This window comes from Mobula birostris, chromosome X, assembly GCF_030028105.1.
Source record: "Mobula birostris isolate sMobBir1 chromosome X, sMobBir1.hap1, whole genome shotgun sequence".
Taxonomy (NCBI): domain Eukaryota; kingdom Metazoa; phylum Chordata; class Chondrichthyes; order Myliobatiformes; family Myliobatidae; genus Mobula; species Mobula birostris.
Genome location: NC_092402.1, coordinates 3,165,455 through 3,179,997, shown reverse-complemented (window position 1 = coordinate 3,179,997; position 14,543 = coordinate 3,165,455). Strand labels below are relative to the sequence as shown.

At 54.3% G+C, this 14,543-nt stretch overlaps 1 protein-coding gene across 1 annotated transcript in view; it reads right to left on the bottom strand.

Annotated features, from left to right (window-relative positions):
* Positions 1 to 11,018, bottom strand: part of LOC140191838 (receptor tyrosine-protein kinase erbB-2-like) — a 153,931-nt gene extending 142,913 nt beyond the window's left edge. Inside the window, exon 1 of the mRNA XM_072249625.1 lies at positions 10,950 to 11,018. Coding sequence (XP_072105726.1) covers positions 10,950 to 11,018 — 69 coding nt within the window. The remainder of the gene's footprint in view (positions 1 to 10,949) is intronic.
* Between the last annotated feature and the right edge of the window lie 3,525 nt (positions 11,019 to 14,543).

Genomic DNA, 14,543 nt, shown 5'->3' with positions numbered 1-14,543 from the left:
GCTCTGTGCTGCATCTCGATGGAATGAGTCTCTGGCTGAATGTACTCCTGTGCCCACCCAGTACATTATGTAGTGGATGGGAGACATTGACCAAGATGGCATGCAACTTGGACAGCATCCTCTTTTCAGACACCACCGTCAGAGAGTCCAGTTCCATCCCCACAACATCACTGGCCTTACGAATGAGTTTGTTGATTCTGTTGGTGTCTGCTACCCTCAGCCTGCTGCCCCAGCACACAACAGCAAACATGATCGCACTGGCCACCACAGACTCGTAGAACATCCTCAGCATCGTCCGGCATATGTTAAAGGACCTCAGTCTCCTCAGGAAATAGAGATGGCTCTGACCCTTCTTGTAGACCGCCTCAGTGTTCTTTGACCAGTCCAGTTTATTGTCAATTCGTATCCCCGGGTATTTGTAATCCTCCACCATGTCCACACTGACCCCCTGGATGGAAACAGGGGTCACCGGTACCTTAGCTCCCCTCAGGTCTACCACCAGCTCCTTAGTCTTTTTCACATTAAGCTGCAGATGGACGTCCCTCTATCCAGAGGCGGCTATAAAGAAACATCTTTTCCAATAGGTTCCGAGCCCCCTCATATGACAACCCTGACATTCCTGGAATCATCCTCGCGAACCTCCTCTGGACTCTCACCAATGCCAGCACATCCTTTCTCAGACAAGGGGCCCAAAACTGCTTACAATACTCCGACAGCGGTCTGACCAGTGCTTCAGTGTTACACCGTATAACGTAAAAAGAATCGGGCCCAACATCGACCCCCCCGTGGAGCACTGCTAGTCACTGACAGAATCCCTTTATTCCCATTCTTTGACTCCTGCTCTATCCATTTTTAGAACAGTACAGCACATTCGGCCCACAATGTTGTGCCGACCCTCAAACCTTGCCTCCCATATAAGCCCCCACCTTAAATTCCTCCATATACCTGTCTAGTAGTCTCTTAAACTTCACTAGTGTATCTGCCTCCACCACTGACTCAGGCAGTGCATTCCACGCACCAACCACTCTCTGAGTAAAAAGCCTTCCTCTAATATCCCCCTTGAACTTTCCACCCCTTACCTTAAAGCCATGATCTCTTGTATCGAGCAGTGGTGCACTGGGGAAGAGGCGCTGGCTATCCACTCTATCTATTCCTCTTATTATCTTGTACACCTCTATCATGTCTCCTCTCATCCTCCTTCTCTCCAAAGAGCACCCTTAATCTCTGATCATAATACATACTCTCTAAACCAGGCAGCATCCTGGTAAATCTCCACTGTACCCTTTCCAATGCTTCCACATCCTTCCTATAGTGAGGCGACCAGAACTGGACACAGTACTCCAAGTGTGGCCTAACCAGAGTTTTATAGAGCTGCATCATTACATTGCAACTCTTAAACTCTATCCCGCGACTTATGAAAACTAACACTCATAAGCTTTCTTAACTACCCTATCCACCTATGAGGCAACTGTCAGGGATCTGTGGACATGTACCCCCAGATCCCTCTGCTCCTCCACACTACCAAGTATCCTGCCATTTACTTTGTACTCTGCCTTGGAGTTTGTCCTTCCAAAGTGTACCACCTCACACTTCTCCGGGTTGAACTCCATCTGCCATTTCTCAGCCCACTTCTGCATCCTCCCACAGTGTGACCCTCCCTCGTCACCGCCCCTCCCACAGTGTGACCCTCCCTCGTCACTGCCACTCCCACAGTGTGACCCTCCCTCATCACCGCCCCTCCCACAGTGTGACCCTCCCTCGTCACCGCCCCTCCCACAGTGTGAGTCTCCCGCGTCACCGCCCCTCCCACAGTGTGGCCCTCCCTCGTCACCGCCCCACCCTCCCTCGTCACCGCCCCTCCCACAGTGTGGCCCTCCCTTGTCACCGTCCCTCCCACCGTGTGACCCTCCCTCGCCACCGCCCCTCCCACAGTGTGGCCCTCCCTCGTCACCGCCCCTCCCACAGTGTGACCCTACCTCGTCACTGCCCCTCCCACAGTGTGACCCTCCCTCGTCACCGCCCCTCCCAAAGTGTGACCCTACCTCGTCACTGCCCCTCCCACAGTGTGACCCTACCTCGTCACTGCCCCTCCCACAGTGTGACCCTCCCGCCACCGCCCCTCCCACAGTGTGACCCTCCCTCGTCACCACCCCTCCCACAGTGTGACCCTCCCTCGCCACCGCCCCTCCCACAGTGTGACCCTCCCCCGTCACCGCCCCTCCCACAGTGTGACCCTTCCCCGTCACCGCCCCTCCCACAGTGTGACCCTCCCTCGTCACCGCCCCTCCCACAGTGTGACCCTACCGCGCCACCGCCCCTCCCACAGTGTGACCCTCCCCCGTCACTGCCCCTGCCACAGTGTGACCCTTCCTCGTCACCGCCCCTCCCACAGTGTGGCCCTCCCCCGTCACCGCCCCACCCTCCCTCGCCACCACCCCTCCCACAGTGTGACCCTCCCTCGTCACTGCCCCTCCCACAGTGTGGCCCTCCCCCGTCACCGCCCCACCCTCCCTCGTCACCGCCCCTCCCACAGTGTGGCCCTCCCTCGTCACCGCCTCTCCCACCGTGTGACCCTCCCTCGCCACCGCCCCTCCCACAGTGTGACCCTACCTCGTCACCGCCCCTCCCACAGTGTGGCCCTCCCTCGTCACTGCCCCTCCCACAGTGTGACCCTCCCTCGTCACCGCCCCTCCCAAAGTGTGACCCTACCTCGTCACTGCCCCTCCCACAGTGTGACCCTACCTCGTCACTGCCCCTCCCACAGTGTGACCCTCCCGCCACCGCCCCTCCCACAGTGTGACCCTCCCTCGCCACTGCCCCTGCCACAGTGTGGCCCTCCCCCGTCACCGCCCCTCCCACAGTGTGACCCTCCCTCGTCACCGCCCCTCCCACAGTGTGACCCTCCCTCGCCACCGCCCCTCCCACAGTGTGACCCTACCTCGTCACCGCCCCTCCCACAGTGTGGCCCTCCCTCGTCACCGCCCCTCCCACAGTGTGACCCTCCCTCGCCACTGCCCCTGCCACAGTGTGGCCCTCTCCCGTCACCGCCCCACCCACAGTGTGACCCTCCCTCGTCACCGCCCCTCCCACAGTGTGACCCTCCCTCGTCACTGCCCCTCCCACAGTGTGACCCTACCTCGTCACTGCCCCTCCCACAGTGTGACCCTCCCTCGTCACCGCCCCTCCCACAGTGTGGCCCTCCCCCGTCACCGCCCCACCCTCCCTCGTCACCGCCCCTCCCACAGTGTGGCCCTCCCTCGTCACCGCCCATCCCACAGTGTGACCCTCCCTCGCCACCGCCCCTCCCACAGTGTGACCCTCCCTCGTCACCGCCCCTCCCACAGTGTGACCCTCCCCCGTCACCGCCCCTCCCACAGTGTGACCCTCCCTCGTCACCGCCCCTCCCACAGTGTGGCCCTCCCTCGTCACCGCCCCTCCCACAGTGTGACCCTCCCTCGTCACCGCCCCTCCCACAGTATGACCCTCCCTCGCCACCGCCCCTCCCACAGTGTGAGTCTCCCGCGTCACCGCCCCTCCCACAGTCACCACCCCTCCCACAGTGTGACCCTCCCTCGCCACTGCCCCTCCCACAGTGTGACCCTCCCTCGCCACCGCCCCTCCCACAGTGTGACCCTCCCCCGTCACTGCCCCTCCCACAGTGTGGCCCTCCCCCGTCACCGCCCCTCCCTCCCTCGCCACCACCCCTCCCACAGTGTGACCCTCCCTCGCCACCACCCCTCCCACAGTGTGACCCTCCCTCGTCACTGCCCCTCCCACAGTGTGGCCCTCCCCCATCACCGCCCCACCCTCCCTCGTCACCGCCCCTCCCACAGTGTGACCCTCCCTCGTCACCGCCCCACCCACAGTGTGACCCTCCCCCGTCACTGCCCCACCCACAGTGTGACCCTCCCTCGTTACCGCCCCTCCCACAGTGTGACCCTACCTCGTCACCGCCCTTCCCACAGTGTGACCCTCCCTCATCACCGCCCCTCCCACAGTGTGACCCTCCCTCGTCACTGCCCCTCCCACAGTGTGGCCCTCCCCCGTCACCGCCCCACCCTCCCTCGTCACCGCCCCTCCCACAGTGTGACCCTCCCCCGTCACCGCCCCTCCCACAGTGTGACCCTCCCCCGTCACCGCCCCACCCACAGTGTGGCCCTCCCCCGTCACCGCCCCTCCCACAGTGTGACCCTCCCTCGTCACCGCCCCTCCCACAGTGTGGCCCTCCCCCGTCACCGCCCCACCCACAGTGTGACCCTCCCTCGTCACCGCCACTCCCTCGTCACCGCCCCTCCCACAGTGTGGCTCTCCCTTGTCACCGCCCCTCCCACAGTGTGACCCTCCCTCGTCACCGCCCCTCCCACAGTGTGACCCTCCCCCGTCACCGCCCCACCCACAGTGTGACCCTCCCTCGTCACCGCCCCACCCACAGTGTGACCCTCCCTCGTCACCGCCCCTCCCACAGTGTGACCCTCCCTCGTCACCGCCTCTCCCACAGTGTGACCCTCCCTCGTCACCGCCCCTCCCACAGTGTGACCCTCCCTCGTCACCGCCTCTCCCACAGTGTGACCCTCCCTCGTCACCGCCCCTCCCGCAGTGTGACCCTCCCTCGCCACTGCCCCTCCCACAGTGTGGCCCTCCCTCGTCACCGCCCCTCCCACAGTGTGGCCCTCCCTCGTCACCGCCTCTCCCACAGTGTGACCCTCCCTCGTCACCGCCCCTCCCACAGTGTGGCCCTCCCTCGTCACCGCCTCTCCCACAGTGTGACCCTCCCTCGTCACCGCCCCTCCCACAGTGTGACCCTCCCTCGTCACCGCCCCTCCCACAGTGTGACCCTACCTCGTCACCGCCCCTCCCGCAGTGTGACCCTCCCTCCCGTCACCGCCCCTCCCACAGTGTGGCCCTCCCTCGCCACCGCCCCTCCCACAGTGTGGCTCTCCCACGCCACTGCCCCTCCCACAGTGTGGCCCTCCCTCGTCACTGCCCCTCCCACAGTGTGACCCTCCCTCGTCACTGCCCCTCCCACAGTGTGACCCTCCCTCGTCACCGCCCCTCCCACAGTGTGACCCTCCCTCGCCACTGCCCCTCCCACAGTGTGGCCCTCCCTCGTCACTGCCCCTCCCACAGTGTGACCCTCCCTCGTCACCGCCCCTCCCACAGTGTGGCCCTCCCTCGTCACCGCCCCTCCCACAGTGTGACCCTCCCTCGTCACCGCCCCTCCCACAGTGTGGCCCTCCCTCGTCACCGCCCCTCCCACAGTGTGACCCTCCCTCGTCACCGCCCCTCCCACAGTGTGGCCCTCCCTCGTCACCGCCCCTCCCACAGTGTGACCCTCCCTCGTCACTGCCCCTCCCACAGTGTGGCCCTCCCCCGTCACCGCCCCTCCCACAGTGTGGCCCTCCCTCGTCACCGCCCCTCCCACAGTGTGACCCTACCTCGTCACCGCCCCTCCCACAGTGTGGCCCTCCCTCGTCACCGCCCCTCCCACAGTCTGACCCTCCCTCGTCACCGCCCCTCCCACAGTGTGACCCTCCCCCGTCACCGCCCCACCCTCCCTCGTCACCGCCCCTCCCACAGTGTGGCCCTCCCTCGTCACCATCTCTCCCACAGTGTGACTCTCCCTCGTCACCGCCCCTCCCACAGTATGACCCTCCCTCGCCACCGCCCCTCCCACAGTGTGAGTCTCCCTCGCCACTGCCCCTCCCACAGTGTGGCCCTCCCTCGCCACTGCCCCTCCCACAGTGTGGCTCTCTCTCCTCACCGCCCCTTCCACAGTGTGACTCTCCCTCACCACCGCCCCCATACCACAGTGTGACCCTCCCTCGTCACCGCCCCTCCCACAGTGTGGCTCTCCCTCGTCACCGCCCCTCCCACTTGGAGATTCAGAGTGGATGGCTATGTGTGGAACCAAAAGAGATGGGGGAGATTTTGAACAATTTCTTTTCTTCGGTATTCACTAAGGAGAAGATATTGAATTGTGTAAAGGAAACAAGTAGGGTAGTTATGGAAAGTATGACGATTAAAGAAGAGGAAGTACTGGCACTTTTACGGAATATAAAAGTGGATAAGTCTCCGGGTCCTGACAGGATATTTCCTAGGTCCTTGAGGGAAGTTAGTGTGGAAATAGCAGGGGCTCTGACAGAAATATTTCAAATGTCATTAGAAATGGGGATGGTGCCGGAGGATTGGCGTATTGCTCATGTTGTTCCATTGTTTAAAAAGGGTTCTCAGAGTAAACCTAGCAATTATCGGCCTGTAAGTTTGACGTCAGTGGTGGGTAAATTGATGGAAGGTATTCTTAGAGATGGTAAAAAAATTATCTGGATAGTCAGGGTCTGATTAGGATTTGTGCGTGGAAGGTCATGTTTGACAAAGCTTACTGAATTTTTTGATGAGGTTAATATGAAAGTTGACAAGGGTAAAACGGTGGATGTTGTCTATATGGACTTCAGTAAAGCCTTTGACAAGGTTCCACACGGAAGGTTAGTTAGGAAGGTTCAATCAATATCGAAGTAGTAAAATGGATTCAGCAGTGGATGGATGGGAGATGCCAGAGAGTAGTGGTGAATAACTGTTTGTCAGATTGGAGGCCGGTGACTAGTGGTGTGCCTCAGGGATCTGTACTGGGGTCCAGTGTTGTTTGTCATATACATTAGTGATCTGGATGATGGGGTGGTAAATTGGATTAGTAAGTATGCAGATGATACTAAGATAGGTGGTGTTGTGGATAATGAAGTAGGTTTTCAAAGCTTGCAGAGAGATTTAGGCCAGTTAGAAGAGTGGGCTGAAAATGGTAGATGGAGCTTAATGCTGAAAAATATTGAGGTGCTACATTTTGGTAGGACTAATCAAAATAGGACACACGTGGTAAATGGTAGGGCATTGAAGAATGTAGTAGAACAGAGGGATCTGGGAATAGTGGTGTATAGTTCCCTGAAGGTGGAATCTCATGTGGATAGGGTGGCGAAGAAAGCTTTTGGTATGCTGGCCTTTATTAATCAGAGCATTGAGTATAGAAGTTGGGATGCAATGCTGAAATTGTATAAGGCATTGGTAAGGCCAAATTTGGAGTATTGTGTACAGTTCTGGTCACTGAATTATAGGAAAGTTGTCAATAAAATTGAGAGTGTACAGAGGAGGTTTACTAAAATGTTGCCTGGGTTTCACCTCCTAAATTACAGAGAAAGGTTGAACAAGTTAGGTCTTTATTCTTTGAAGCGTAGAAGGTTGAGGGGGGACTTGATGGAGGTGTTTAAAATTATGAGGGGGATTGATAGAGTTGACGTGGTTGGACATTTTCCATTGAGAGTGGGGGAGATTCTAACAAGAGGACACGGATTGAGAGTTAAAGGACAAAAGTTTAGGGGTAACATGAGGGGGAACTTCTTTACTCAGAGAGTGGTAGCTGTGTGGAACGAGCTTCCAGCAGAAGTGGTTGAAGCAGGTTTGATGTTGTCATTTAAAGTTATATTGGATAGATATATGGACAGGAAAGGAATGGAGGGTTATGGGCTGAGTGCAGGTCGGTGGGACTAGGTGAGAGTAAGAGTTCGGCACGGACTAGAAGGGCCGAGATGGCCTGTTTCCGTGCTGTAATTGTTATATGGTTATATGGTTATAGTGTGAGTCTCCCTCATCACCGCCCCTCCCACAGTGTGACTCTCCCTCGCCACCGCCCCTCCCACAGAGTGGCTGTCCCTCAGTACCACCTCTCCCACAGCCTGGAGCCACCCTCAGTACTACCCCTCCCTCAATGCAAATAAATAAGTCCATAAGACCATAGGAGCAGGTGTAGGCCATTCAGCCCATCGAGTCTGCGCCGCCATTCAATCATGGGCCGATCCAATTCTTCCAGTCATCCCCACTCCCCTGCCTTCTCCGAATACCCTTTGATGTCCTGGCTAATCAAGAACCTATCTATCTCTGCCTTAAATACACCCAATGACTTGGCCTCCACAGCCTCTCATGGTAACAAATTCCACAGATTTACCACCCTCTGACTAAAGTAATTTCTCCGCGTCTCTGTTCTAAATGGACCTCCTTCAATCCTGAGGTCGCGCCCTCTTGTGCTAGGCCCCCCTACCATGGGAAATAACTTTGCCATATCTAATCTGTTCAGGCCTTTTAACATTTGGAATGTCTCTATGAAATCCCCCCTCATTCTCCTGAACTCCAGGGAATACAGCCCAAGAGCTGCCAGATGCTCCTCATACGGTAACTCTTTCATTCCAGGAATCATTCTCGTGAATCTTCTCTGAACTCTCTCCAATATCAGTATATCCTATCTAAAATAAGGAGCCCAAAACTGCACACAGTACTCTAAGTGTGGTCTCACGAGTGCCTTATAGAGCCTCAGCATCACATCCCTGCTCTTATATTCTACACCTCTAGAAATGAATGCCAACATTGCATTCACCTTCTCCACAACCCACTTGACCTGGAGGTTAACCTTTAGGGTATCTTGCACAAGGACTCCCAAGTCCCTTTGCATCTCTGCATTTTGAATTCTTTCCCCATCTAAATAATAGTCTGCCCGTTTATTTCTTCCACCAAAGTGCATGATCATACATTTTCCAACATTATATTTCATTTGCCACTTCTTTGCCCATTCCCTTAAACTATCTAAGTCTCTCTGCAGGTTCTCTGTTTCCTCAACACTACCTGCTCCTCCACCTATCTTTGTATCATCGTCAAATTTAGACCCAAGTCCATTAATCCCGTAGTCCAAATCATTGATGTACATTGTAAAACCCAGCAGTCCTAGCACCGACCCCTGAGGAACTGCACTGGTAACCGGCAGCCAGCCAGAATAGGATCCCTTTATTCCCACTCTCTGTTTTCTGCCGATCAGCCAATGTTCCACCCATGCTAGTAACTTCCCTGTAATTCCATGTGCTCTTATCTTGCTAAGCAGCCTCATGTGTGCACCTTGCCAAAGGCCATCTGAAAATCCAAGTACCCCACATCTCCTTTGTCTACCCAAATAGGAGCAGTGGTAGGCCATTCGTCCCATCATGCCTGCTCGCACTTTGTGGCTGCTCTACTGGAGGTCTGTCTGCCCGTTGCACGTCCCCGAACTTTCAACTATATAACTGCTCCCTTTGCACAGACCTGGGGCAGAGAACTCCAGGGGGAGGTTCCTCTTTACCTCCATTTGAAATTATCGTTTCCTCAATGTGTCTCTTGCCTTAAGGCTATTGCCCCTACTGGGCCGCAGACTGCAGCTTGCCAGATTCCTCTGTCCTGTGTCAGATGTTCCCTCTAATAATTATTTTCACTGCTGCACAAACCAACCAATACTCTGAGCAGCAATTATTTTACACGACCTGAAAACTGTGCGGCACTTAAATGTGTGTGTGGTTTTTTGGGTGATATTCACATGCAGCAGTGTTCAATGCTGGGACCCCAGTTGTTTACAATATATATTAATGACTTGGATGAGGGAATTAAATGCAGCATCTCCAAGTTTGCGGATGACACGAAGCTGGGCGGCAGTGTTAGCTGTGAGGAGGATGCTAAGAGGATGCAGGGTGACTTGGATAGGTTAGGTGAGTGGGCAAATTCATGGCAGATGTAATTTAATATAGATAAGTGTGAAGTTATCCACTTTGGTGGCAAGAACAGGAAAACAGATTATTATCTGAATGGTGGCCGATTAGGAAAAGGGAAGGTGCAACGAGACCTGGGTGTCATTATACACCAGTCATTGAAAGTGGGCATGCAGGTACAGCAGGCGGTGAAAAAGGCGAATGGTATGCTGGCATTTATAGCAAAAGGATTCGAGTACAGGAGCAGGGAGGTGCTACTGCAGTTGTACAAGGCCTTGGTGAGAGTATTGTGTGCAGTTTTGGTCCCCTAATCTGAGGAAAGACATCCTTGCCATAGAGGGAGTACAAAGAAGGTTCACCATATTGATTCCTGGAATGGCAGGACTTTCATATGATGAAAGACTGGATGAACTAGGCTTATACTCGTTGGAATTTAGAAGATTGAGGGAGGATCTTATAGAAACGTATAAAATCCTAAAGGGATTGGACAAGCTAGATGCAGGAATATTGTTCCCGATGTTGGGGAAGTCCAGAACGAGGGGTCACAGCTTGAGGATAAAAGGGAAGCCTTTAAAACCGAGATGATGAAAAACTTCTTCACACAGAGAGTGGTGAATCTGTGGAATTCTCTGCCACAGGAAACAGTTGAGGCCAGTTCATTGGCTATATTTAAGAGGGAGTTAGATATGGCCCTTGTGGCTAAAGGGATCGGGGGGTATGGAGGGAAGGTTGGTACGGGGTTCTGAGTTGGATGATCAGCCATGATCATACTGAATGGCGGTGCAGGCTCGAGGGGCCGAATGGCCTACTCCTGCACCTATTTTCTATGTTTCTATGTTTCTAACAGCACAAGTAAATGATGTCAGGCAGTCAGAACAACTGGCAGGCACAATAGCCCGGGTAAAATGTTTTGACTAGATGGTGCCGGCGTTCAGCCGGCCGGCGGTTTATTAACAACGAGTGACCGACTTCCATTCTGTGTTTATTGTTACAATTTGTAACAGTGTTGTAACTTGAAACACTGACAATATAAATACGTTGAAGCTCTAAAATGTTTCAAAGTAAAAGTTGTGGAACCTTTAGAAAATGTGTGGATTATATTCATTAACCCATAATCAATTACATGGTATTATATTAAAATAGATTTTAAAATTATATTAACGTTATTGTTTTTTTTTAAATCCAGCCATGCGGCAACAAAGGATGTGTGCGCGGGAGCATTTCAGTCACTGTGCGGCCGCGCACCCGCGCAGCTTTGAGTCCTCTGTCCTGGCCCAGCCTTTCACGTTGCCCCCAGGTGTAGTTCATCTGCTTGGTGAATCCTTCCTCTCCCAGTGATGAGGTGATTGGAGGCTCTGTTGGCGTTTCTGTAGTTTTTTTTTAAAAAAGGGATAGGCCTACCCTCCCTTCCTCCTTTCGCAGCCGGCCTTGGGACCGTTCCCGGTGGAACTCTGAAAACAATCCCGACATCTTCCCCGGGAATGAGCAGCGGTAGCGTAGCGGTTAGCGCTGTACTCCCGGCCTCCTCTGTAAGCAGTTCGTACATTCTTTCCGTGACCGTCTGGGTCCGCCCCCGTCCCCCGGGTGCTCCGGTTTCCGCCCAAAAACAGATCGGGTAGGTTAACTGGTCATATTAATTTGTCAAGTGATTAGGTTAGGGTTAAATCGAGTTCGTCGAGGGTTGTTGGGCGGCATGTCTCGCAGGGTATTAAAGTCCCATTCGGCGCCTATTTGTGGATATATATAGATAAAGAATTTTTTAAAACAAAAATCAGACAGCACAGACCACCTCCAGTCAGCGTCTGTTGACAGGACAGTCGCCTCTTCCCACGTCCTGGTGCATCTCCTTTGGACGGCACCCTCTGGCAAATCGTGGTGACGAAACACATCCACTCCAGCCCGAGAAGCGAATTGGATCCGCTCCAGTTTCGCCTCCGGAGCAACGGACCCACCGCAGATGCCATCCCATTGGCCCTTCACTCAACCCCAGAACGTCCGGACAGCACAGGTGAACACGTCAGGATGCTCTTTACAGACGACAGCTCGGCATTCAACACCATCACCCCCTCAACACTAATCAATAAAATCCAAGACCTGGGCCTCCTTGGATCCCGGATCCCAGTCGGATCGGATTCGCAATAATATCTCAGCACAGGTGCACCCCGGTGCCGTGAGCCTTCGTCCCCTGCTCTACTCGCTTGACACTTCTGACCGAGCGGCTGAACACGGCTCCAATGCCGCCGATGACGCCGCGGCCGCCGCAGGCCGAATCAAAGGTGGCGACGGATCGGCGGACGGGAGGGAGATCGAGAACCGGGCGGAGCGGTGCCGCCGCAACAAACAAGACCACGGAGCTGAATCCGGAGGTCCGTGAGCCAGCCAGTCCGCATGGGAGGATCGGAGGTGCAGGGGGCGTGTGTCACAACTTCAAATACCTCGCTGTGATGGTTTCAGAGAACCGGACCCGGGCCCAGCACGCAGGGGCAATTACAAAGAAAGCGGGCCGGCGCCTCTCCTTCCTCAGAATTCGGCGAGGGTTCGGCGCGACACTGGAAACTGTTCCACGCTGGGACCCGGGTTGTCAAGTCCCGCCAACAAACTAGTCCATCTCGGATTCTTTCAATCTTATTGATATCCTTGTAGGTACAGAAAGTACTGGTTACGGCCCAGTAATGGATACGGGTAAATCCCTTCCCGCCGTTGACCACGTCTACACGGAGCGTGGTCAGAAGAAAGCAGCGTCCGTCATCAAGGATCCCCACCACCTTGATAATGCTCTCTTCTCCCTACTGTCATCAGGAAGGAGGTACAGGAGCCTCAGGACCCACACCATCGGGTTCAGGAACAGTTATTACCCTTCAACCATCAGGAAAGAGGCCCAGGAGCCTCATGACCCACACCACCAGGTTCAGGAACAGTTATTACCCCTCTAGAATCAGGACGGAGGTACAGGAGCCTCAGGACCCACACCACCAGGTTCAGGAACAGTTATTACCCTTCAACCATCAGGAAGGAGGCCCAGGAGCCTCATGACCCACACCACCAGGTTCAGGAACAGTTATTCCCCCTCGACCATCAGGAAGGAGGTACAGGATCCTCAGGACGCACACCACCAGGTTCAGGAACAGTTATTACCCCGCAACCATCAGGAAGGAGATACAGGAGCCTCAGGTCCCACACCACCAGGTTCAGGAACAGTTATTACCCCTCAACCATCAGGAAGGAGGTACAGGAGCCTCAGGACCCACACCACCAGATTCAAGGACAGTTACCACCCCTCAACCATCAGGAAGGAGGTACAGGAGCCTCAGGACCCACATCACCAGGTTCAGAAGCAGTTATTACCCCACGACCATCAGGAAGGAGGTACAGGAGCCTCAGGACCCACACCATCAGGTTCAGGGACAGTTATTACTCCCTCAACCATCAGGAAGGAGGTACAGGAGACTCAGGATCCACACCACGAGGTTCAGGAGCAGTTATTACACCTTAACCATCAGGAAGGAGTACAGGACCCTCAGGACCCACACCACCGGGTTCAGGAACAGTTCTGACCACACAACCATCAGGAAGGAGGTACAGGAACCTCAGGACCGACACCACCAGGTTCAGGAACAGTAATTATCCCTAAACCATCAGGAAGGAGGTACAGGAAACTCACATCCCACACAAACAGGTTCAGGAACAGTTATTACCCCTCAAACATCAGGAAGGAGGTACAGGAGCCTCAGGACCCACATCACCGGATTCAGGAACAGTTATTACTCCTCGCACATCAGGAAGGAGGTACAGGAGCCTCAGGACCCACACCACCAGATTCAGGAGCAGTTATTACCCCTCAACCATCAGGAAGGAGGTACAGGAGCCTCAGGACACCCACCACCATTTTCAGGAACGGTTATTACCCCTCAACCATCAGGAAGGAGGTACACACTTAACAAACTCTGCCCCATCTAAACCATTGGAACTAATCAGGTGCCAATCAATATTAAGGAAGTTAAATTCACCCATGAAAACAATCCTGTTATTTTTGTACCTTTCCAAAATCTATCTCCCAATCTGTTCCTCTGTATCTCTGCTGCTACCAGGAGGCCTATAGAATACCCCCAGTAGAGTAACTGCTCCCTTCCTGTTCCTGACTTCCACCCATATTGACTCAAAAGAGGATCCTGCTACATTACCCACCCTTTCTGTAGCTGTAATAGTAACCCTGACCAATAATGCCACCCCTCCTCCCCTTTTTCTGCCCTCTCTATCCCTTTTAAAACATTGAAATCCAGGAATATTGAGAATCCATTCCTGTCCTGGTGCCAGCCAAGTCTCTGTAATGGCCACTACATCATAATCCCATGTATGTATCCAAGCTCTCAGCTGATCACCTTTGTTCCTGATGCTTCTTGCATTGAGGTACACACATTTCAGCCCTTCTACCTTACTGTCTTTACACCGTTTATTCTGCTTCTCTTTCCTCAGAGCCTCTCTATATGTTAGATCTGGCTTTACTCCATGCACTTCTTTCATTGCTCTATCGCTCTGGGTCCCATCCCCCTCGCAAATTAGTTTAAACCCTCCCGAGCCATGCTAAGAAACCTACCTGCAAGGATATTGCTCCCCCTCGAGTTCAGGTGCAACCCGCACGAAATCGAATCTCAGTGTGACATAAAAAGTACTTCGGTAATAAATGTACTTTGAACTTTCTGAGCTGCAGTGTATATCCTCACCAATATCTTACACAACTTCAACAACATCCCAACTCCTGCAGTCAGCGCCTTCGCAGAAAGAGGCTTGCTGAGTTCCTCCAGCGTTGTGTGTGTGTGTGTGTGTATCTATGTATATGTGTGTGTGTGTGTGTGTGTGTGTGTGTGTCTGTGTGTGTGTGTCTGAGTGTGTGTGTGTGTGTGTGTGTCTGTGTGTGTGTGTGTGTGTGTGTGTCTGCGTCTGCTGAATCTTTTGTGTTCATATGCCAAGGACGGTCTGACCCGGAGTTTTACGAGC